At 51.8% G+C, this 23,398-nt stretch overlaps 1 protein-coding gene across 3 annotated transcripts in view; it reads right to left on the bottom strand.

The window, feature by feature from the left end:
• Positions 1–23,398, bottom strand: part of TIAM1 (TIAM Rac1 associated GEF 1) — a 142,474-nt gene that overhangs the window by 62,517 nt on the left and 56,559 nt on the right. For 2 of the 3 annotated variants that reach the window (XM_063150255.1, XM_063150256.1), the window contains 2 exons: positions 13,161–13,339; positions 7,053–8,041 (listed from right to left, as the gene is read on the bottom strand). In XM_063150255.1, coding sequence (XP_063006325.1) covers positions 7,053–8,030 — 978 coding nt within the window. In that variant the 5' untranslated portion in view covers positions 8,031–8,041; positions 13,161–13,339. The remainder of the gene's footprint in view (positions 1–7,052; positions 8,042–13,160; positions 13,340–23,398) is intronic. The other variant, XM_063150258.1, reaches the window with a different exon arrangement.

Genomic DNA, 23,398 nt, shown 5'->3' with positions numbered 1-23,398 from the left:
TCGAGAAGCAAAGATAAATCATAAATCATGAAATGAAACCTGAGTGGCAGAAATGCTTTGATTCCTACTTCTCTGCACTCACTGCACTGGGGCAGCAGCTCTTGAGATGTCTGAACAAGTCAAAATTTTTAAAAAGTTAAATTTAGAAAAAATAAAATAAACAAATTCTTCCATGTGTGATTAAAAGCTGCTCAGGGTAATTTAATAAGCAAGCAGGTTCGGGTCACGGGTCTCTGAAATCAAATTTGCTCCTGACAAAAAGGGACTGGCCCAGACCTCCAGATACTCCTCCTGGCAACGAACTGCAGCCTTGTGATGAAAGGATGAGTCACAGCCACAGGTGTCTGGGCAGTAATGCCTCGGAAAGTCTCAGGGCTGAGCTGTCACCTCGGCTCTAGGCACCAGGCTTGGCAGCACTTCTGGCTCACTGATGCCCCAGATGTTTCCCAGCCAATATGTGGCAGAAAGATCATCCCTGTGCTTCCCCAAGGAACCTGCCTTTGTTACCCTGGGCGCCCTAAAGGCAAATCCTGGACACACAGGGACTCCTGCAGCCCTGGAGCTGTCAGACATGAAATGTGGAAAATTAAACTGCCCCCACCAGCTCCTCCCTGGCTTTTGAGGGGTGCTAAATCCCTAATTCCATGAAGGAGAATCCAGCCCTAAACCCCTGTTGCAGTGTGGTCCCTGCCTGCAGCTCCTGACACCTGCACGGTTCTGAGGTGAGTTCCCACCTTCCACACCCTCGGTTCTCAGGTGCTGCAGTGTTCAATGCCTCTGTTCCCAAAGCAGGAACCCCCAAATTCACCCTGCCCTCAGTTCTCAGGTGCTGCAGTGTTCAATGCCTCTGTTCCTAAAGGAGGAACCCCAAATTCACCCTGCCCTTAGTTCTCAGGTGCTGCAGCATTCAATGCCTCTGTTCCCAAAGGACACACTGAGGAACCCCCAAATTCACCCTGCCTTCAGTTCTCAGGTGCTGCAGCATTCAATGCCTCTGTTCCTAAACGAGGAACCCCAAATTCACCCTGCCCTCAGTTCTCAAGTGCTGCAGCGTTCAATGCCTCTGTTCCCAAAAGAGGAACCCCCAAATTCACCCTGCTCTCAGTTCTCGGGTGCTGCAGTGTTCAATGCCTCTGTTCCCAAAAGAGGAACCCCCAAATTCACCCTGCCCTCGGTTCTCGGGTGCTGCAGTGTTCAATGCCTCTGTTCCCAAAGGACACACTGAGGAACCCCCAAATTCACCCTGCTCTCAGTTCTCGGGTGCTGCAGTGTTCAACGCCTCTGTTCCCAAAAGAGGAACCCCAAATTCACCCTGCCCTCGGTTCTCAGGTGCTGCAGTGTTCAATGCCTCTGTTCCCAAAAGAGGAACCCCCAAATTCACCCTGCTCTCATCCCAGGACCACCCAGCTGAAGGAGTTTCCAGAGGAGCTGAGTTAGCCACGAACTAATAAAAGCAGCCAAACTGCGCCCGAGTTGAACCAAGGGCAGCGTGCCATCAAAATCCTCCCAGTTAAATTAAAACACAGGGTTGGGTTACTTCGTGTTTGCTGGAGCCAAGAAGAGGCAATTCCTCCTGAGAGGGTAGAAATGGGGGACAGCTGCTAGAACAGCAGCTTGAAACCCAAACACATCACCTGTGAGGAGCTCACCTGAACAAGCACAGGCTGCAGGAGGCAGGGAAATAATGCCTGTCGTCAGGGAGGAGAACCAGGCACCCCATCACACACTGCAAAGGAGCATTTACACGGAGCACTTCACTGGGAAGGAGCACTCCTGCAAATTGCACCCGTGTAAGTGAGCACAGACCAGCAAACAAGCAGCTGGGGCAACCTGGCTGTGATTTCTAAGTGCAAAATGCTTGGAAGTAAGAGCATGCAGGGTGTAGAGCTTCCCAGAGAATACAGCTATTGCCAATGTTGTTATATACACTTCAGATGTATGAATGACAAAGTCCTACTGTTTAAAAAAACACGCCTGAGTGGAGCTAGATCAAATATCAGGGCTGGTGATTTGATTTCCCTTGGCCTCCGGCCGAGAGAGAGCGAAGAAAAACAAATTAAGGTCTTTGAAAAAGTATCAAAATATTTGCCAGCAAGACCAAAACACCAATTTTCACATGCTCCTTTCCCTGACAAGGCTGGGGCAGCGCTGTGTGCTCTGAAGGGAGTGACTATTTGCTTTGAACTATCCCGACTAGGAAATACCTGACCTAATCTCCTCCATCTGGGTGACAGGGCAGGAAAGACCTCTCTGAGTCTGCCTCTGAAGCTCTCTGATCCAGCCTTCCTCACCGAATCCACTTCCAGTCAGCCAGGCCATAAACAGCTCGTTGGGTCCAGGCATTCCAGGGCTGTGGCCAGGAACCAAGATGTGGACTCCTGAGCAGCTTGCCTGGCTGCAAGCCTGGGCTGCCCCAAAAAAGAATGGTTTCTGTTTCCCCCAGCCTGTTCCCAGCCCTTCCTTGCCCGGGGGCCTGGGCTGAAGGCAGAGATATTTGGTTTTTCAGGCTGGTTTGCCCAGAGGCTCAGCAGGTGACCAGCTGAGTTCTGCTCCTCAGTGGGATCCAGCTGAGCCAAACAGTCCCAGACCCAGCTTTTGGGAGCCAAACAGTCCCAGTCCCAGCTCTTGGGGGCCAAACAGCCCCATTCCCAGCTTTTGGGGATTGGGAACGTGGCCTGGGCTACACTGAGCCCTTGGGAACCATCTCTGAAAGGGGCTGGAATCAGTGAGCCCCAGAGTGCAGCTGCCAAGCAGCAGCACCCTGCTCTTAGCTACCCACTAACCTGTGCGCCAGCAATCACCACTGAATTGGTGCAACTCTGTCTTTAGTTCCTTCCTCCATTCCATCTGGAGTCAGACAGCTCAGATTGAAGGTCCATCTGATTGGGAATCACACCTGGGCTGGAAACAGCCATGTTTTCCAGGCTACAGGCAGCATTCCTTGAGGGGAGCAGAGCTCCAGCTGCTGGAGATGCTCTGCTGGAAAAGCCATGGCTGAGGAGGGCTGGAAGAGCAGGCTGGAAGGCCACAAGTGCTCTGCCGAGAGTGAACAGGATGCAGGGGAAGCCAGAAGCAGAAAATGATTTCAGAGAAGAGAATCCATGGGGAACAGGTCAGCCCGAGAGCCTTGGATGCATTCCTTGCACAGGAAGGCTCCAATCTCTAACCTGCTGGATTTGGGGAAAACGCCCTGAGGGAAAATTCACCCCATACTCCATCTCTTCCTTTCCCTGAGCAGTTATTTGGGGAACAAGGTACTGGGCTGGATGGTGCTTCCTATGTAGCCCTTTTCCATTTTGGGGTTATATCCTCAAAGCCACAAAATGATTTCGGGAAAAAGTTTTTTTACACAACTTAAAAGCAAGTGTCAGCTCTCTGGAGTTTAGCCATCCTACAGAACATAATGGAACACTGTAACCAGTTACGAAATTCCCTGAGACAGTAAAAAAATAATATCAGCTGGAAAGATTGTCTCATTTAGACTGGTTTCCCTGTACATCCTGATCTAATTCCCACAAACCCCCTTGGTTTCATCTCCTGCATAATCTGCAAAAATTTTAATGTAGGACTCTTTTTTTTAAGGTTTGAGATCCCAAGTTCCTGCAGGCTACCTAGAGAGGCCTAAAAATAGTAATAAATGTGAAAATTGGACAAAAGGGGATTTACCACGCCAAGGACACAGCCTGGGGCTGGCGCTGAAGCTTCCACATGAGTCAGGCAGGAATTTGTTCCTTCTCCCCACTCAGCTTCACAAGGAATATGGAATAAGGAGGTGGCAAGACAGGCCTGGAAGGGGCACAAAACCATACCTCAAGGTTTTCATCCCTTAATTCACAGAATCACAGAAGGGCTGTGTTGGAAGGACCTTAAATCCCATCTCATTCCACCCCTTGCCATGGCAGGGACACCCTTCACTGTCCCGGGTTGGTCCAAACTGGCCTTGGACACTGTCAGGGATCCAGGGGCAGCCACAGTTTCTCTGGGAAATGCCCTCCTTGAAATGTCAATCAGGGCTCACAACAGCAGGCGGGCGTGGGGCACATTTGTCCCTGAACGTCTACCAGGAGGAGGAGGATGAGGAGGAGGCAGTCTCCTGCAGGCAGATGTTTAGCTGCCCCAGGACACAACAGGGCTGCTAAATAAAATCTGGATCCCACAAAAGAGGCTGCGGGATCCTGGGGATCGCACACCCACAGTCAGAACAAGCTGTATCCGAGCCCGTATTCCCGGAGAAAAGGGTGCAAATGGCAGCCAATGAAGGCCTTCCCACCTACACCGGCTCGGCTCCAAAAGCCAAAGCGATCCCAGCAGGGCTCCCCGGGAAGCCTGGCTCGGCAGAGCTGAGCCCTCAAAGGCACAGTGCTGGGAAAAGCAGAACTGCTGCGTGGGAGCCCCTGAGCCACCCTGGGAGCGCTCATCACTTGTGCACATTGAACAGAACTGGCTCTCCACGGGGAAAAGCTCCCTCCCTTTACTGGAGAGGGACTCCCACCGTTCAACTGAAGGTTTAAATTTGGATGGGGAGACATTTTCTTCCCCGTTTTTGGTGTGTTGTGTTTTTCACTTTAATGTAAACCACGTACTTGTGAAGAACCTGTGGATAAGGCATTAGAACAAAACACGTCCAGCTATGATTCTGGCACCTTCCTTCTGGGATGCACTTCTCCAGGACAGCTAGTGAGAACCTGCAGCAAATTTAACTTACAGGAACCATGATGGTGCTCATGAGCATGCAATGGAATGATGGCTGGACCTGGGAACCAAACAGCAGGGCACAAGGCTGTGCTCTCACACCCTTCTTCAGGAACTAAACCAGTCAAAAGTCAGCCACCAGTGATCATCAGGCCCTTCCAGCACCAGGGCAGCTGAGACTAAAGAAACAGGCAGATATCCCAGCTACAGCTTTCCAAAAAGTGGGAAAAAAACCACAAACCACAGGCAAACACAGCCCCAAAGTCCTGTGAGGACTGACAGCAGGGATCTGAGCAGAAACTTCACTCCTGGCTAGGAGAACCCATTAGGTGACTCCATGGAGCAGTGACACCTCACTGGCCCTGAAGCCAAGAGGGAAACGGTGTCCAACACCCCATTACACTTGGCCCTGGGGCACCTTTGTGTGGTGGCCTCATGGCCCTAAGATTTAACAATGATTTTGTGGGATTGGGATGGGGGAAGCAGTTTAAAAGGCTGGCCAAAACACACATTTACAGCAGGAAGTGTTTTCCAGCACGAGGACACACACGGCAGGCACCGGGGCAATGGGGTCATCAGGAGTGTAAAGATAAAAGTGCTCAAAGACTGGGAGGGCAGAGGGAAACAAAACTGCCCCAAAGGTGCCCAGTGCCAGCTGGCACAGGCCAGCAGAGTGCCAAGGAGCACAGTAAGGGCAGGGCAGTGACACAGCTTCACTCACACCAGCAGCGTCAAGGAAAGAGGAGCAAAGGGTGAGACTGCTGCCTGGGGACCTGCTGCAGACACAGACTGGTCATTCCCTCCCCTCACCCCATCCAAAGCCACCTCACCAGGCTCACCAAGGACTCCTTTCACTTTGTGTGCAAATCTGGACTTCATTTCTGCCTTTTCAAACACATAATGGCAGTCATTTCCCTAAGCTTGCTCAGGCTAGGCTGGGGCTGCCATGACTTCATTTCTGACAACTATCTTATACTTACAGGATGCTGCTGGGATTAAAGACTTGGGAGGAGGAATTCTGACCTTTGCAAAGCTTTAATTTTGTTGAATTTATCCATGGTAATAATCACTGCTAAGACTCCTTACAGCCATCATCTCCTGTCTCGGGAGATCCATCCAGTGAAACCAGCCCCACGAAATAATTTCCCTGGGTATGGCTGAGGCCTCACAAAATACTACTTAAATTCCAGACTTTCACTACATGCCTCAGAGGAATCTTCTGAATGCCAGCATAGGCACCAAGAAGAGAAACAAATGCTTGGCTGTTCATCACTGACTCTATTCTCTTTTTCCTTAAATACCCTCGAAAGCAGGCTGCACCCAACAATCTTCAGGAAAGCTGTTAGCTCCAAGGCTGCCAAAACCCTTTTTTTTTTCCTTCTTGTTCTCTAGGTTTTTATCCTGCCCTGGCACACCAAAGGCTTTTCACCTCGGAGAGCAAAGAGCTGTTTTTGAAGAACAAAGCTGCTGTTGTGGGCTGCTGCAGCATCTGTTTCAGCATGCCAGTTTTATATTTAGCAGCAGCCCGTGTCCCCAGATCAAGCATGGCCAGGGAGTCCCTGAGCAGCCCCATCCCAGCACAAGTCTGGGCAGGGTTTGGAACTCCTTCCTGCCCCTGTCTACAACTAACCTGCCAGCAGAACCACTGCCTGCAGCCTGGGGCAGGAACTCCCTCAGGCAGGACAGGGAAAAGCATGGAAAAACGTAAGAAAGCCCCAAAATTACAGGCCTGGTGTCTGGAGTGCAGGAAGTACACCTGACAGCCAAGCTTCTCTTGACTCTCTGCTGTCCCTGGCTCAGAGAAGCAGCATCTTCTCCACACATCTCCATGCCCCATCATTTCTCACTTTACAGCAGGCCTGGCAGTGCCAGTGCTGTTTCAGGGAGATGTTTTGCACAGACACTAACATCAGCTAATTAGAAGAGTGGAATTTCAGCCCAGGGAGGGTCTAGCACGGAGGGGAAACACTGACAGGTTTTTTCTTTGCCTCCAGCCACGAGTGCAGGCAGGGGAGGGCGACAAGGCAGGGAGGGCAGAATGGGGGACAGCTCTGCAGAGGAGTGATCAGCTTTGGCAGCTACCCTGGAAAAAAAGGAACCGTCAGCACTGCAAAACACGCAGGGAAATCTTCTGCTGGCAAATGCACATTTCCCCTTCTCAGAGGCAGTGAAGAGTGCAAAAGGTCCAAGGAGAGCTGCAGATCAAGGAGGGACAGTGATGGAACAGAGCCAGCCCTGGAGACTGACTAGTTCTGGAAGCATCTCTCTGCTCGGAAAGGGAGTGTTGAAGGAAACCCAGAAAACCTTCCTCTAAAGGTCCAGCCCAGCAAATGCCAAAGCACAGCAGAAAACGGCCTTACCTGGGTGGTTTTTGCCCTTCTGCCTTGCATGCTGCTGCTATGGCTCATCTGAGGGTTGGAGGCCCCTTCGGAGAGGCAGTGGGACTTCCTGCAGGGCAGCGTGTTGTAGTTGCTGTAGGAGGAGGGCGCGTCCTCGGCGCCCACCGAGGCCATCTTATGGCCGCCCAGCTCGGGCATGTCGGACGCCAGGCTCCGGCAGTACCCTCCGAAGGCGTTTCGGGGCCCCCCGTTGATGGTGGCCCCGGGGGTTTTGGGGGAGTACAGGTCACTCATGGAGTTGGCCCGCTGGCAGGCCACCAGGGGCTGGGGGCTGCCGCCCGCCTCGGGGCCGCGCGCCGCCTCGGCCTCCTTCTCCTCGGCCAGGCCCAGGATCTCCTCGTTGCTGGTCAGGTGCTCCTGGCTGAGGTCGGAGAGCGAGAACTCCAGGCTGTCTTCACGCCAGATGTCGGCCGACTTGGAGCGCTTCTTCTTGAAGGCGGCGGCGTCGGCGAAGGCGGCCCCGTTGGCGGCGTAGCGCAGCGCCCGCGCGTCGGCCTCGGCCAGGAAGGGCGGCTCGTCGCCGTAGAGCCGGCTCTCCTCCGAGTCGGGCACGCTGTGCACGGAGGCGGCCGTCAGCGCCGTGCTGCTGTCCACGCTGGGCGTCACCGACGAGTCCGTGTGGTAGGAGACGGGCCGCAGCGCCATGTCCACGCGCTCGGCCCACGTGGCGCTGCCGAAGTCCTCCAGGCGCGCCTCGGCGGCGGCGAAGGGCTCCAGGCCGTTCTCGGCCAGCGACTGCGGGATGCTGGGCGTGCTGCTGGAGCGCGTGCTCACCTCGGAGCCGCGGTGGTGCGCCGCCTTGCCCGACGAGGCGTGGCGCGCCCGGCGCGAGGCCTTGCCCGAGAGGCGCAGCGAGCGCGACGTGTGCTTGCGGCCCAGCGCCGGCTGCTTGTCCCCGTACAGGGCCTGCTCCACGCTCTGGCTCTCCGCGTTGCCCATGGCGTCACGGTCTGCAAGGGACACAGCGTTAGGGGAGGGAGGCACGCGGACACCCCGATGCACCAACAACTCGTTTTTAATTTAATTAATTACCCAGCCCGTCCCAAAACCCACGCCGCAGATTCTCACGGGGACTGCCCTAACTGCGGCGATAATCCCACAGATTAATTAATGACAGGAGACAGCGGCTGCACCAGCAAACCTAGAAATGCAGTTAAATCAGAAGGTAGCAAACAGCCACACAAACTTGTGCAAACCAAGAGTGCAGAAGAGCGAAGGACTGAACCCTGCGGCTCGGTGTGAACTGGAACCAGTTTAGCACCACAGAGCCATCTCAGCTCTGTGCGCATTCACCCGACCCTCAGCATCGGCGCCGCCATTCCAGCCAACAGACTCAAAAAATCAACAGCTCTTGTTTATCTGCAGGTAACAGATGCTGAAAAGGAGAGTCATGTACACCTTTAGCTGAGATTTCACCTTTTTTTTGGCTAGGAACTGCAAAGCAAAGCACCAAACAGCAAAGTACAAACCCACCCGTTTGGCAGCGAGCTAATGACAGGTTTGATTTCTGGAACAAAAAAACTGTGCAACATTAGGCAGGTACCGAGAGTCCCCCACAAGAAAGCCATATTATGAAAAATAAATTAGCATGAGTGACTCAGACTAGACAAAAATAACCTCTCCTTCCCACTCCCTCAGAAGCAGATAAGCAGATCTGAGCTCTTTGATCTGAGCTGGAACGCAGGGACGGGGTTGGTGTCCCCAGCCCCAGCCTCCTGCATTATTCAGCTGTGCATGTCCCGCCGTGGAACAGGTTTCCCATCCAGGAGGTGGGAGTGATGATCTGATTCAACCTTGGGAAACACTTTGAGGTCTGTGATCTCACTCAACAAATGTCAGAAATATTTTATCAGTAGTATTGGGTCCTTCCCCTCTGGCCTGACGGCAAGAAGAAGAAGAAAAGTAAATGGCAAAGTTCAAAATTAAATCCTGAATTACACACGAGACAACTACATAGAGAAAAGTAGTCCATCAGTCTTGAAAAGAAATTCCAAGACAAAACTTCTTTGTTTTGAGGCATTTCCGTCAGTTTTGGTTGAAAATAAAAACCTGTCCTGACAGTAAAATAATCTGGAGTCTTTAATTTCTTGGGGCAATTTCCTCTCCCTTGCCAGGATACTGGTGGGTACTGACCCAGATGCTGGCAGAATGAATGCAACCACCCATTTCCCCTCACTACCTGTATACACACAATTGCTGCTGCACAGAACTGAATGAGCCCCACAAAAACACACGGAAAGTGAGGAACTGATGGCACCAAACAATGGGACAGCACGGCAGAACTGAGCTCTGCACTGACACTTCTGACCACAGCAGGAGGACTGTGCCTCTGCTTCTCTGCTCAGCAAAGCTCCTCATGGCTGAGGCTACAAGTCTGTTCAGTGCTGGAGCAACACACAACACCATCAATATCTGGGCATTTCTGCACTGAACATAAATACAATTGCAGGTGAAATAAACTACAGCGGGAAATGCCCTACATCTACAGAAATGAATGGCAGAACTCCCTTTGGCTGACATGACTTGTTTAGAAAAATAAAAGCACTGAATAAAGGGCAGGTTTAAATCTTAAAACAAAAAAGAAAAAGACAGCTTTATCAATCCCTAGACAAGGGTTCATTATCTCCCAAGAGCTACAGCTCTTTGATACAGCCTGAAAAACCCTCAGCCAGCTTTTGGCTATTGAACATTTTAAAGCACAAAACCTGCATCTTTTCTTCTGCAGATATCTAAAACAAGCCCTCAGTGCTCCCACCCCACAAAAGAAACCCTCTCAGGGCAATGCTTTCCTGCTTTGGCTCCTGCTGACCACACTTCCATCTGGGGGGATTTCCCACCCTTTATCCCCAGCCATCCCTCCCATCTCCAGCCACCCCTGACTCCTCACCCTAAGGAGAATGAGCAGTTTTTAAAGTCCTCTGGAAACCTGCAAAGGTTCTTTACCTTCCAAGCACACCAGGCAAGATTTCCCCAAGCCAGACAAGCAACAGGAGCACAAGTGGGCTCGGTGAGGAAAGGAGCAGCAGCTCAGGCTGCATCCCAGAGGAAATAACACTCTCCTGGAAAGAAGGAGGGAAGTCTTCTCTCCACAGAAGGAATGCTCAGGGAGTGATTTCACACAATGAAGTATCTGCTAGAGACTGGCAAGAAGTGTCAGACTTCAAAGCAAAGAGCCGACCCTTTTTCAATTCAGTGGATTGTTGCTTTGGGTGAGGAGTCTGCAAATCCACAAACGGCTGTCGGTGAGCCCACAGCTCACTCCTGCACCCTGGCAAGGCCCTGCCTGATCCCACTGAACTCCCAAACGCTGCCCAGTGCCTGCACGACATGCAAGACAGTGCCATCCCCAGGTTTGTCACCGTGCCCTGGCAGAGCCCATCTCCATGGGACAGGCAGGACACAGCTTGGGTGGCACAGTCAACTCCACCAGGTCAGGCTGAGGGGTTCCTCAGAAAGGGACACCCCCAAATCCTGCCTTGTCACCCCATTTCTGCCTCCCTCCTGCACGGCTGGCTGGGCATTCCCACCAGCTACCCTGAACCAAATCGAGTGCTCGTGCAGCAGAGTCCACTGAAACAGCAGAAAATAAATCTGGGGGGAAAGAAAAACCAACAAAATGAAAAGCTTAAAAAGCTTTAGTTAATTATTAGTTAATTATTAGTTAATTCTGCTGAGCTAGTTGGCCTGGCACGTGCCAGAGGCAGCACAAGGGTGTCTGTCTGGGGACACAGAGGGGACAGGAGGGGACAATGGCTCTGGAGAGTGACACCTCCTCGCTTTTGGCAGCAGGGAGCCGAGAGGTGAGCTCGGGCAGGTGTGGAAGGCAGCCCTGAGAGGGGAACTGGCCCTGTACAGACTCCAGCATCCCCAGAGCTGGGCAGGGCAGGGGAGCCCCAGCCTCCCCCTCCCACGGGCCACAGCAGACACCCTGGGGCAACAGCGGCTCAGAGTGCTCGGCTGCGACTGCCAGATGCTGCCTGTCTGTGCCTTAACTGCATTTAGCACACTCCGTGAAAAAAATCTGTATCAAATTAAGAAAATGAGTAATGTTAATGGGAGCTGCACGCAAGCGCTGCTAGGACAAAGGCTCCCCTTGTTAGCTCGGCTGCCAAACGCACAGGCCACCACTAAAGAGCCACCAAGGTACCACCAGGATGTGACACAGATGCAGTGTGACACATCTGCATGCTTTGGACGGGCCTGTGGTGGTGGGAGCAATCTGCTGTGAGTGACCCTGAACCTCGCAGGGGCTGCGAGCACGGCTGGCTGGGTGTTTCCAGCAGAAAACGCTGATTCATCAGAACCCAAACTTTTTGTGGGAACAGAGGGCCTCTGACGAAATCTCTCGTCCTCTCTCTGGGAGGGAGAGGCTTGAGAAGCAAAGCAGGGAGGCAGGCACGTCTCCTGAAGAGGCACCAGCGCCCTGCCCTGACTCAGGCGCTCACCGAGGATGCAGATTTGTATCTGCAGCCCCAGCCAGGCAAACGAGGGGTGGCAGCTCTGCCTCCACAACCCCAAGAGGCGGCCTGACCACCCATCCCCAGAAACCCTGCTCCTTCCTGGAAAAACGTCAGAAACTTCAACAAAGCCACCTTCAAGCCAGCTTGCACATCAAGAGACAGGACAGAGGGCTGAGATATGCTTTTTGAGAGCTCAAACTTCAGATTGACATCAAGACCAGGCTGGCAGCAGGGAAAGCATGAATTCTGCAGGAAAACCAGTGTTCCCTAGACTGGGTATGTGGGAAAAGCAGCCTGACCTCCAGCTGAACTGCTGAGGTTTTGCTGGATGACTCTTACATGAAACGGTTACACATAAATTATCACATTCTAGATGACCACTGATGATGGCCCACTCAGAGAACACAATTTCCTTTTAAAACAGTAATTCTCCTTCCTCTTCCCCTGCTCCGATATTAAATTATTTCTTAAAATAATTACAAAACCAGAATACTCATTTCAATTAAACCTATGTTACTAACCCCTGAACCCACAAAGGGCTGGACCACTAGACTCCAGGAGCATATCTGAAAAATACTAAATTTCCAACCAAATTTGAAGCACCTCACAAGACAACAGATTGCAAATTTAAAATTAGATTCTAGTGGGAGGCCCTGGTGACAAATCTGTATTTTTCTCCTGGAGCGTAGCTCGAAGGCTGTGAGAACCAGAACAATGATCAAATCCACAGCGGGCAGTGAGCCTACAGAAATAAACTTCTGCTAAAATCTGCCAGCCAACAACAAAGATTTCCACTGAACTCACCAGAACCACATAGAAAAATGTACAAGACTAATAACCGAGTGTGAACACACACATTTTCTTGTAATTAAAATGTGCGTTTTTCAAAAGGGCAACAGAGAGGCTGAAATTCCACAGAAAGCCTTGCAGTTTCTCAGAAACTCCAGCGGCGTATTTCATTGTTTTCACATCAGAACCTCTTCAGCAGCCACTTCTTTTTTGTGAGCTGCTCTCACACATGCTAAAGCACAGGATGGACTCCAGAAAGACCTTCATATTTCACTGTTTTCACATCAGAACCCCTTAACCAGCCACTTCTTTTTTGTGAGCTGCTCTCACATGTGTTAAAGCACGGGATGGACTCCAGAAAGACCCCATATTTGATTGTTTTCACATCAGAACCCCTTAACCAGCCACTTCTTTTTTGTGAGCTGCTCTCACACATGCTAAAGCACAGGATGGACTCCAGAAAGACCTTCATATTTCACTGTTTTCACATCAGAACCCCTTAACCAGCCACTTATTTTTTGTGAGCTGCTCTCACGTGTGTTAAAGCACGGGATGGACTCCAGAAAGACCCTTGTATTTCACTGTTTTCACATTAGAACCCCTTAACCAACCACTCCTTTTTGTGAGCCGCTCTCACGTGTGTTACAGCAGAGGATGGACTCCAGAAAGGCCCAGCTCAAGCAAGAGGAGGAGGGAGGGAGGGAGGGCTGGCACCCTTGGAAAGCCCAGCCCAGCAGCCAGCCATGCAGCTCATCCCTCACCCTCCCAGCAGCCCAGAGCCCAGCAGAGCCCTGCAGAAACACGAGGGAGGCACTTGTACCTTCCGAGGCAGTCCCGGTATCCAGCGCAACCTTCCCCCAGAGAGCTGTGGCATTGAGAGGCACAGAATTGCAAGTGACCCCAAAGGGAGCGGTTACTGGGGCTGCAGAAGCTGTCAGCACCTGCCACTCAGCGACTCCATCGCTCCCGCCTCAGAGTCTATGCCCACATGCCAAAAACCTGGGGAGAAAGGGGAGAGAAACAAATCAGACAGAGCAGGGTTAGCAGGGAGGGCTGGACAGAGCATCTTCTGCAGGGGGCTGTCATCAGCACTTAACTAAGGAGCACTGGGCAAAATTCAGATGGTGCGAGCTGATGGTGGCAGAATAAATGAAAACCCAGTCAAGCGCCACCAGCCATGGGACGTGGAGAGCTCCTCTTCCCAACCAAAATCCCCCAGGCTTTAACCTTGCCTTGCTGAGGCCGCTCTGTCTGAGCTCAGGGCCAAAACCACACCTGCACGTGAGGGTGAGCACCAAGAGAGGCACCTTCCAGCAGAGCAGGCTGAGTTCTGGCAGCAAGGGGAGCCCAGCCACCCAGGAGGGCTCACAGGAGGTTTCCTTGCAGGCTGTCCCACTCATGGAAAGGGAGGTTTGCCAGGCAGGGATTTCACTGCCATTTGGGGCAGAGCATTTACATCTGGCTTTGTGAGCAAGGGTTCTCAGGATAATTGTGCTCACAAAAGCGCAGACACAAGAGATCAGTCTGTGCTCACCTAGACCTGAGACAATCCTTAGGACAGTCCTTCAGTCAGCCACTGAGCTCATGTGGGCACCAAATCCCAGCCCTTTCCAGGCCTGGTACCACTGGTGAGCATCCTTGCAAGGCCTGGCAGAGGCTGAGTGCTTTCCCAATCCAGCTCTCACCCAACTCAACCTTCTCCCAGCCAGGCACCAGCACTAAAACATCACCTAAACACTGCACACAAACTCGGGAGAGTTACAAACTTCTCCACAGGTCCCAAGGAGCAAAAACCTGGGGAGGGCTTCCTGCTGCCCTTCATGTTCTTGGAGCTGCTTGGTGGGGAAAGTGTGATCCTCACTCTTGGCTGGATTCTCAAAGGAGATGAGAGTCACTGGCTCTTTTTAAAATTAAAAATGTTCTCGTTTTCCTTCTCTTCCTTCATGTTCCCTTCTTTGCTCCCTACCTCCCCCTCTTCCCCCAAGCTGTTGGTAGAGATCTGAAAAGCAGTTCATGAATTGCTCAGGAGCTGGCAGAAATTAATAAAACGAAGCTCATTTATATTGAAATGGACTCATTATCATGCCAGCTGCCAATGATTTCCAAGAGGGGAATCTTGCTGACAAAAAAGGTCCTAGAGGCAGGAGGCTCCCCACCTGCACCCACCACACAGGGAGCAGCCCTGCCACGAGCACTCCTCACCTCCAGGAAAGGGAATTGGGACCATCTCTGCTCAGATCTGCCTGCTGCTACTGCCCCAAAAAACCTGCCCAAAAGAGGAGGAGAGCAAACACAGCCCAGCATTCTGCCAGATCTTCCAGCCTGACGTGGCTTTGGAAGAGTTTGTAACTAAAATGTGCTCCAAAGTGACATCCTTTGCCATGAACAGGTGAGTTCTGGGCACCAAGCTCCTCCAGAAAACAAGGATTTATCATTATCCATCGACTCTTTCCTGAAAAGTTTTGCTCCAATTAACTTTTCCACCTCAGACAGTCTGTCCTAAATTAAAGCAATTCGTACTTTTCAAGAAGAACATTTGTTTCTCATACTTTGTCTGACATTAACATGCACTGGAACAGTCCTCAGTGTCCTGGCTCATTCCAACAGCCCAGGCTCTGCCACAGCAGAATTTCTGGAGATCTCCAGCAAAGCCTCCCTTCCAGCAAGGTCCTGGAAGGTCCAACAGGGCAAAACGCGATTCCCCAGGAGGAAGGGCTGAAGCAAACACGAGCACAGCCCCATCACTTCCTTCCCAGCACAGAGCCCTTTCTGGACACATGTGCTCCAGGGATGCTAGCCAAGGGAAAAGCTGACCAGTGACCACCAGTTTGTTCTCAGGGGAGACGGGCATTGTAAACATCAACACGTGGATCAACTGATCTGATTTAAAAAAAAAAAAAATCAAATAAAGCTTTTCCAACTTCCACACTGGAGACAGAACATCCCTGTCAGCACTGAGTGCTGCTGATGCTCAGACACGTCCCTGGTGTGTGTGAGCCAGCCCTGCACACGTCAGAGCAGCTCCCGTGCTCTGGAGGCTGCAGGCAGCACAGCTGTATTTACTGCACAGCCACAAAACAGCTCCAAATCCAGGCCAAGGGCTTCCCACAGGGCTGCCAAGCCTGGCTGGGAGCACGGGAAACCTCCATGCACGGACTGAACACAGAGAGGGGAGCAGAACGGAGTAAAGGAGCACCTTGTTGTGCCTCACATCTGCTGCCTGGGATTCCAGGTACAGCACAGAGCTCTGGCTGCCAGGGGCTGCAGCAGTCTGCAGTGCCAAGAGTCTGGAGAAAACTCCAGCACACCTGCTTTCCGTGTGCTTGACAGCATGGACAGGATGAAAAACATGGAAACCGTAGCTTTCTAAGAGCCTCTTTTCCAAAGCACAACCCTTCCTTTCCAGAATGAAACAAAATCACTATGCAAATACATGCCCTTGTCCAGTGAACAGGAAAAGTTGGCGAGAAGGACGACAGCTCTCTTTCAGTTCTATTTTTACTTTTTCATTTTATGAGGCATTGCTTTTGTCAGACTTCAAATGCAATCAGTTGGTTGTGAAGTAAATCTTGATGCAGTTTGGAGAAGCCCTTGGAAACTCCACCATCAAAGCAGGATGTGCATACAGAGACAGGAGCAGTAAGCACTCCATAGAGAAACCATTCAATATCCATCAGCAGCTCTGGGCCGAGTTCCCCACACCCATGATCCCAGTTTCACACCACTGTAACTCCAGTGCTCAATCCCATCTCCTGAAATGGACAATCAGGCCCTTGCTTTGTGACTGGAGGCCACATTTTGTTGGTTAATAGTCAGTTAGTTAATATGAATTGCTGCTGAGACCAGCCCAGCCAATGCCCTGCCCTGAGACCACGGTAAAGGCTCTCCTGTGCTCCAGGGCTCTGCCTCTCCCCATCCCATGTCCCTGGGCTGCCCTCTGCAAAGCAAAACCCACAGGAGAGGGCACATAAAATATCCTCAGCTGGAAGGGACCCACAGGGATCAGAGTCCAGCTCCTGGCCCTGCACAGACACCCTGACAAGCCTCCAAACCCCTCACCATCCTCGTGTCCCTCCTTTGGATGCTCTTCAATAACTTTAGATCCCATGGATGGATGGATGGATAAGAGACTTGTCTATGCCCAGATCTTGGTTCACAAATGCAATTCCAAAATGCTCCAAGCTTCCCCACTCTCCATCTAGACACCGAGCCCCGAGACCAACTTCAGAGCATTGCAGAAGCTGGTTGACTTTTAAAGCAGCAAAAATAAATGACAAACGTGCTCCTCTCTGTGTTTTCTTTCTGTGACATTTAAAATGCCATAGAAGCCTTTTGTTTGGGAGAAAAAATTTCAAACCGAGTGCTGCCCGTGAGAAAAATGAATTTCAAGCCAAGCACAGCTTATAGTACCTGTTGAGGAGAGTGGCTGCTCCTGAAGCTGGAGTGTGAGGGCAGTGACCATGCAGGCAGGTCAGGGATCCATCCATCCATCCATCCATCCATCCCCAGGAGTGGGCTGGAGGAGCTCCAGCTGCACAACCCCTCTCAAGTGTCTCGCTAGCACTCACCCTCCGTGTCTGTCACGGCTGCCAGAACAATGCTGGTGATGCTCCAGATGAAGAGGAGGGCAAGGAAAAATAAACCCACACTCCCTTGGAGCTGAGCTCCTGAAGGGGAAGGTGTGGGCAGCCCTGCTCCTCCAGCTGCAGCACCACCCCTACGACAATTCCCAAGGCAGGGAAGAGAAGGCAAGAGGAGGAGGGAGGAAGGTTTGTGTTTGAGAGACCTTAAACCTCCACAGAGGCAACAGCCAGCCATCCCCAAATCCAGCCAAAGGAACAGAACCAGGAGCACAGCACTGAGAAAGCACCGAGGCAATAAATTAATGAAAGAGCAGAGCAGGTAGCCCAAGGGAAAGCCCCCTCTCCAGGGTTTCTCTATTTATAGAGGGGATGTGAATAATTGACACCGCTGTGGGTTTGTTTTTCAATCATTTTTACAACTATCTGAGCATGTTTTAACTCTCTCCTTCCCTTCCCTTTTATTTTTAATGGTGGGAAAATCCCCCTTTGTAGCCTGGGGGGAATCTGCAAGGTTTTACACGTTTCCAGCAAAGGGCAGAGCAGGGGAAGGATTCTAATTTCAGATCATCAGACATAAGCAAATCTATGGGAAGCCACGAGGGCAACTCCCTGGAGCCTGTGGGGCAGCCTAAGCCCAGCCAGGAGGGAGCTGCAGGGAAGGAGGAGCCCCCTTGGCCTCCATGGAGCCTCTGAGGACCGTGTGCACATCTATATGAGACTTGAAAAACGAAAAGAATTCCCAAAATGCAGCTGAAATAAAAAATAAGGTGTGGCTTGTTTATTTACCTTTAGGTTCTGTGTTATTGTTATTGCACTTAGCTCAAAAAGGGCTTTCTGCTTGTGCCAAATGAGCCCAGAACTGCTGATACACGGCAAGGGTAGGACGTGCCAAATGCACTCAAGAGATTGAGAAGGAACAAGAAAATGTTCAGAGCTCCAAATGGATCTGGGGGAGCTCTCCCTGTACAGCCAAGGAGTGGGACCTTGCACAGAAGAACCAGCCAGCACCACAGGCTCCAGCAATAAAACCCGAAACCCTTGGCCTGAGTGCCCGACCAGACAGGATGTGAAGGATTAAAATGGTGCGGAAAAAAATTCAGGGCAATAATTGTGGTAGGGGGAATTGCAGAGGAAGTGCTTGCTGTATCTCCTCACTGAAGCACTGAGGTAACTAATCTGATTTTCAAGCAATGCCAAAGACCTCACACAGATCATTAAGATGGTGCCTGAGATATGAAGTATCTAATTTTAGATACCCTGACTTAAGTACTAGGGAGGGATTCCAGAGGAAAAACCGGTGTGAAATACAACTCGGGCAGATCAGCAGAGCTCTCCCTTCCTGCTGGTGTCAAACACAGGCAGATCAGAAGAGCTTTTCTCCCTTTCTGCTCTCTCTCTCTCTGAGGAGGGTGAGGAACCTCACTGAGCACCAGAGCTGTGTAAGCTTCCTCAAGCACTGCTTCAGAGTCAGGAGAAAGGACAGCAGAATAACTTCCATAATGAGGAAAAGGACTGGAGCAAAGGATGTCCTTAGCAGATGACAGCATGCCTTGCACAAGTTTTGGCACCAGGATCTGTCTGTGAGCTCCTGGTGAAATCAGCGCTGCTCAGGACTCATCCTGCACTAAAACTGCACTGGGGTGGAGAGGCCAGCACTGCAGGGAGGGCTGGATTCCTGCTGCCAGGCTCCCCAGGGCTCCCTTCCCTCTGGGAACAGTGTCCAGCACAGCCACATCCCACTGGGAAAGGGTATGGGGTGACCAAGGAGGAAAGCAGTGTCCAGAACCAGCAGAAAGCATGCATTGAACATCCTAAACTTCCCAAAACCAGTTATTACTGCCTGGCATGGCAGTGCAGCATGGACAGGGCTCTCTGGTGGGGCAGGGACAAGGGAAGGCGCTGACAGAGCGCCCAGGTGGCTGCTGAGCTCACCTCCTGATATCAGCCCCAGCAGGGATGCAAAGCTGGGCTGCTCAGGACCAGCCTGGCACTGCCAAGGGTGAAGGAGACACTCAGGTTTTATCTGGCAGAACCTGATGGCTCCAGCTGATCTGGGCTGACTGGTTCCAGTCACAGCTCTCGCAGCCCCAGGGAGGCACACACACCTCCAGGGCCCCATGGCTGGGTGGTGCTCCTTTAATAAAGAGGGGACAGAACCCATAAGGGATGGAAATCCCAGAATAAGACACCCTCAGGGCTCAGAGGGTGAGCCCCCACCCTGGGAAGGATGGGAAAGGGATGGATCAGCAAATGCTCTGCAGAGGAAAAGCAGAAGTACCAAAAGCCAGGCTAAGGCAGCTCGGGGGATAAAGCTGATCCCCATCAGCTCTGAGTGTGGCCTCCAACTCAAATGAAGGCTTTGCCTCCTTTTCCAGGGAGGGCATGGTGGGAGAGGCATGTGAATCACCACATCTGAGGTTATCAGGAGCAAAATCCAGAGCCTGAAACGTGCCAGTCAGCAGCAGCTTTCAATCTGCATCCCAAACCCATGAGAGAAGCAACCACAGGGCTGTGGGAAGGAATTTTTACATTAAAACCTGTGGATCAGGATCCTGCCTGGGAGTGCAGAACAAGTGATCCCAGCAGTGATGTGTCCACCTGTCTGTCCATGGGCTGCAAGGCTGGGGAGCACAGCTGGGAGATGGAACAGGGAATGACACAGGAAAAATGGGAATTAATTTCTGCCTGCTGCTCCTGATCACTCCCTGCAGGAAGATGACCCATTTTCCAGAGGGGAAAGGCAGAAGACACCTTTCCAGGAAACTGCTAGCGCAGCTGAGGATGACAAAAAGTGGCACAGGAATTATGATCTGCATAAGAAACTTTGCACAGAGGTTGTGCTGAGGAGAGAATTACCTCATCAAGCCTTTTCATGTTTTCAGCGCAGACACATAAAAATGAAATGTGCTGGTGACTTGTGCTGAGGACACAAGGCTGGGAAGAGTCAGAGCACAGCACAGACCTCGTGTCTCACACTGATCCCAGAGGACCATGAGCTCCCTGGCTGTGAGAGAAATGCCAGGAAAAGCAAATGTAAATCAAAGGGTGCACCAGGCAGGACTTGCCAGGCACAAACAGCAGTGCCTGATGCTGCACAAGACACTGACCTCATCTGGGACGTACAATCCTCATCATGGCCAAGGTTAGCACAGAGCAGGCACCTTCAGCAGAAGTGAAGCTTCACAAAGCTGGTGTCAAACGGAGCACAGGCAGAGGGGAGCTGAGCAGCCCCACTGCATGCAGCTGGGGCGCAGGGGCTGAAGCCTGCCCTGGAGCCCTCCCAGCCTCAGTGGCACCCAGGGATCACAGCTGCACTCAGGGACGCAGCTCGTCCTTCCCAAACTCACACTGCTCCTGAGCAGCCGGAAAAAACCAACATCAAATCCTGCACAGTTGGTGCAGGCCCTGCCCTGGCTCTGCCATCTGTGGTCAACAAGGGCACAATGTTGCTGCTGGCACGGGGAGCTGCCTGTGAGGGGTGCCAGGTGAGCAGCTGCAGGACTGGTACCTGTGAGCTCCTGGCATCCTGCACAGCTCCAGCCTAATTCTGCCTGAAAATGACCCAAAAACAGTGCCAGAGAAGGAGCAGGCAGAGATGCTCCAAACCCTAGTGGGAATACTTCAGCACCAGGCTCTCACTCCTTTTCGTGCTGGCTATAGTCACACAAACAAAACACTGAGCTCAAGTACGAAGAAGTGGGAATTTTTTTCAGGCGTTCTAAAATATGTATGAGGAATGCAAACTGCTCATAAAACAACAGCTATGCCTCCTCCAAATGCCAGGCTGGTGAGGTACCAGCCTCACCACCAAACAAAACCACAGCAAATCTACCCAGCACTGTAATTAATGAGTGCCCATGGCACTTAGCGACAGCAGGCACAGCTTGGACCCCACACCTCACAGGTCTTCTCCAACCTGGGACTGATATTCTCCATCTGATATTCTCTGTATTCTGATATTCAGCAGCAAGTGCCATTCCATCATTTCAGTGCTTCACTTTTCCAAAACAGCCCTGCAAGAACAGATCCAGTTTCCTCTCTACATTTAAAGAGCAGGAGATGATTTTAGTGGCTGCCAAAGCCACTGGTGCTTTCTGTGGCAGCACTCCCAGCCAAATGAAAGCAAACCCTGCAGCAGATGCACACTCAGTCTATCTGTGCACACACTGACCAGAGGCACCCTGCCCGTGCTGCAAGGGGATTACTGACCCACCTGAGCTCCTGAATTCACCTGAGTGGCCTCTGTCCCCCCACAGAGCCACCTCCAGGCTGCAGGGACATCCAGGCTGTACCCTCCCAGCACTGTTTCTGTCTGCATGCACACAGCCCCCACTGTGCTGCTGCTGAAAGCAGATTTTACTCCAAAGGGTGTTAAAAATAACACCAGGGACCAGGGATTTCCTCCTGAAAGACACTTTTCCACCAGGAGAGGTGACGGTCCCGTGCCTTCCCCTGCACCAGCAGCCACAGCCACGTCTCACACTGATCCTGCAGACCCAGGGCAGAGCAGTGACTATTTCTGCAGTGAGTGATGCACCTCAGACACACAGTGACTGCTGCCATTTCCAAGGGAAGCCCTTTAAAGAGAGAGAAGCAAAGGACACATTTACAACAGAGCTAAACAAGCACTTGATGGTTCTGCACCAGCCCTTGTATCGCTTTTTGGGAGGCAGTAACCTCTGTGCCAGTCCTTCAACTTTTCGGCTCTCTACTATAGAGCCTGCCCTACATGTGCTCTGGGGACCTCTGATGTTCTGCCATCACAGACAGTCTTGGTCTGAAAAGATCTCCTTATCACACAGCATTGATGGGCTGTACATCCCTTCAAGCCACCCATGAGCAATATCAAGATATTTCAAATGCAATTCCCTTCCTTACTTGTTTTCTTAGGTTTTTTCCACCACTTTTCAGAGCTGACATAACAACATGAAAAGAGGGGGAAGAGGTAAAAAACCTCATATTTTGTACTTTATTATTCACAGTTTTTAATCAACTCTTGCAAAACCTTTCTCAAGATGTAATTCCCTGCGCATTAAGGGAGCAAGGAGAGCTCTGTGCAGTGCAGCACTCAAAGCACAGCCTCACACTGAGGCCAGATCCACAAATACTGGCCAGGGACACGACCTCTGACTGAGCCTGCAGAGGCCACAGCAGCAAAACGCTGATGTGCTCACAGTGACACATCTCTCCTCGAGTCCCAAAGCACACCAAGCTCAGGGTGAGCTCCCCAGCAGCAGCACAGCCCCAATGGCGTGACACAGCAACACAAACGCTCCCAGAGCAGTTCTGGTGGCTGCCCGTGTGTGGGGACGGGCAGAGGGCAAGCAGAGCTGTCTCCCTGGCTGAGGAGTGCTGACTGCAGCCTTTTGGTGCCCGGGGAGCTGCCCAGCCCCGGCGCACACAAGCTGGGGCACGGCGCGGTGCCGCCCGCGCGCAGCGGCTCCCTGACACCCTGCCCGCCAGCCAGAGAGCAGCCACGCTGCCCAGGGGCTCACAGGGGCAAAGCTCCCTCCCTGGGCCCTGCACCAGGCCCCCAAAGCAGCCACGGGGTTTGGAGAGGGAGCAAAAGGCTCCCGGTGTCGCAGAGGGAAATCTCGCCCTGCCGCGCGCACCGAACGCTCGCGGCGAGAAGGAAAAGGCCAAAGGCAGCAAAGAACAGAGGGGGAGAGCTCACAGAAACAAGATGTTACTTCTGTTTTCCACAGACCATTTTCTCTGTTTCCCTAAAAATTTCCTCATTCTTAGGACCTTTTCCTTGACTCACAGCCCCTCAGTAGCTGCACTGGCCCCTCTCAGGGGCTGTCCCTGGCTGCAGGGAAGGCTCCTTCTCCTCTTCCTCCTCCTTCCCTTCTCCCTGCTGTGCCCCAGCAGACCCCGTCATGAGGAGGAGAAGGAGGAGGAGGAAGCACAGGCAGTTCTCTGCCATCTCCCAGGTCACAATCCCCATCTCATTTTCCCATTCAAACAAAAAAGTGCCCCTCAAAAGAAACTCACAATAAGCTCTGAAAACATCTTTGATAACAACTTACGTGTATTTTTTTAAAATACCTGAAATTTTCCCAGCAAAGCACCCAAAAAGCAGCGAGATACTCTCCTCCCTCTGCAAAAAGTGTTCCTGGCTCTGAACTGCAGGGAGCCAAAGGCAGGCAGCACAAATCCATCCCTCCTGGTGCCATCTGCAAGGCTGCAATTAGCCACCAGCATTTCTGTAACCCTACAGAGTGCTGCAAACAGAAAATCCATTAACTGGGACGTTTTTGTGGGATTTCTGTCAGTCACATTGTTCCAGAGGCTTATATTTATAAAAGTTACAAGAACCTGACAGGCTTCCTTTGTCCAGAGTTTCACAAAGATCCACCAACTTTCAGGGCTCAATTCCACCGCAATTATTAGATTAGTAATTATGTAAACAGGCAGTAAACCCCTCTTTAAGACAATAAAAACATTTGCAGAGTGACTTAATGCTCAGAAGCAG

Source organism: Melospiza melodia, chromosome 2 (assembly GCF_035770615.1).
Source record: "Melospiza melodia melodia isolate bMelMel2 chromosome 2, bMelMel2.pri, whole genome shotgun sequence".
Taxonomy (NCBI): Eukaryota; Metazoa; Chordata; class Aves; order Passeriformes; family Passerellidae; genus Melospiza; species Melospiza melodia.
Note: the sequence above shows the minus strand (reverse complement) of the source record. Positions and strands in the feature narration are given on the sequence as shown.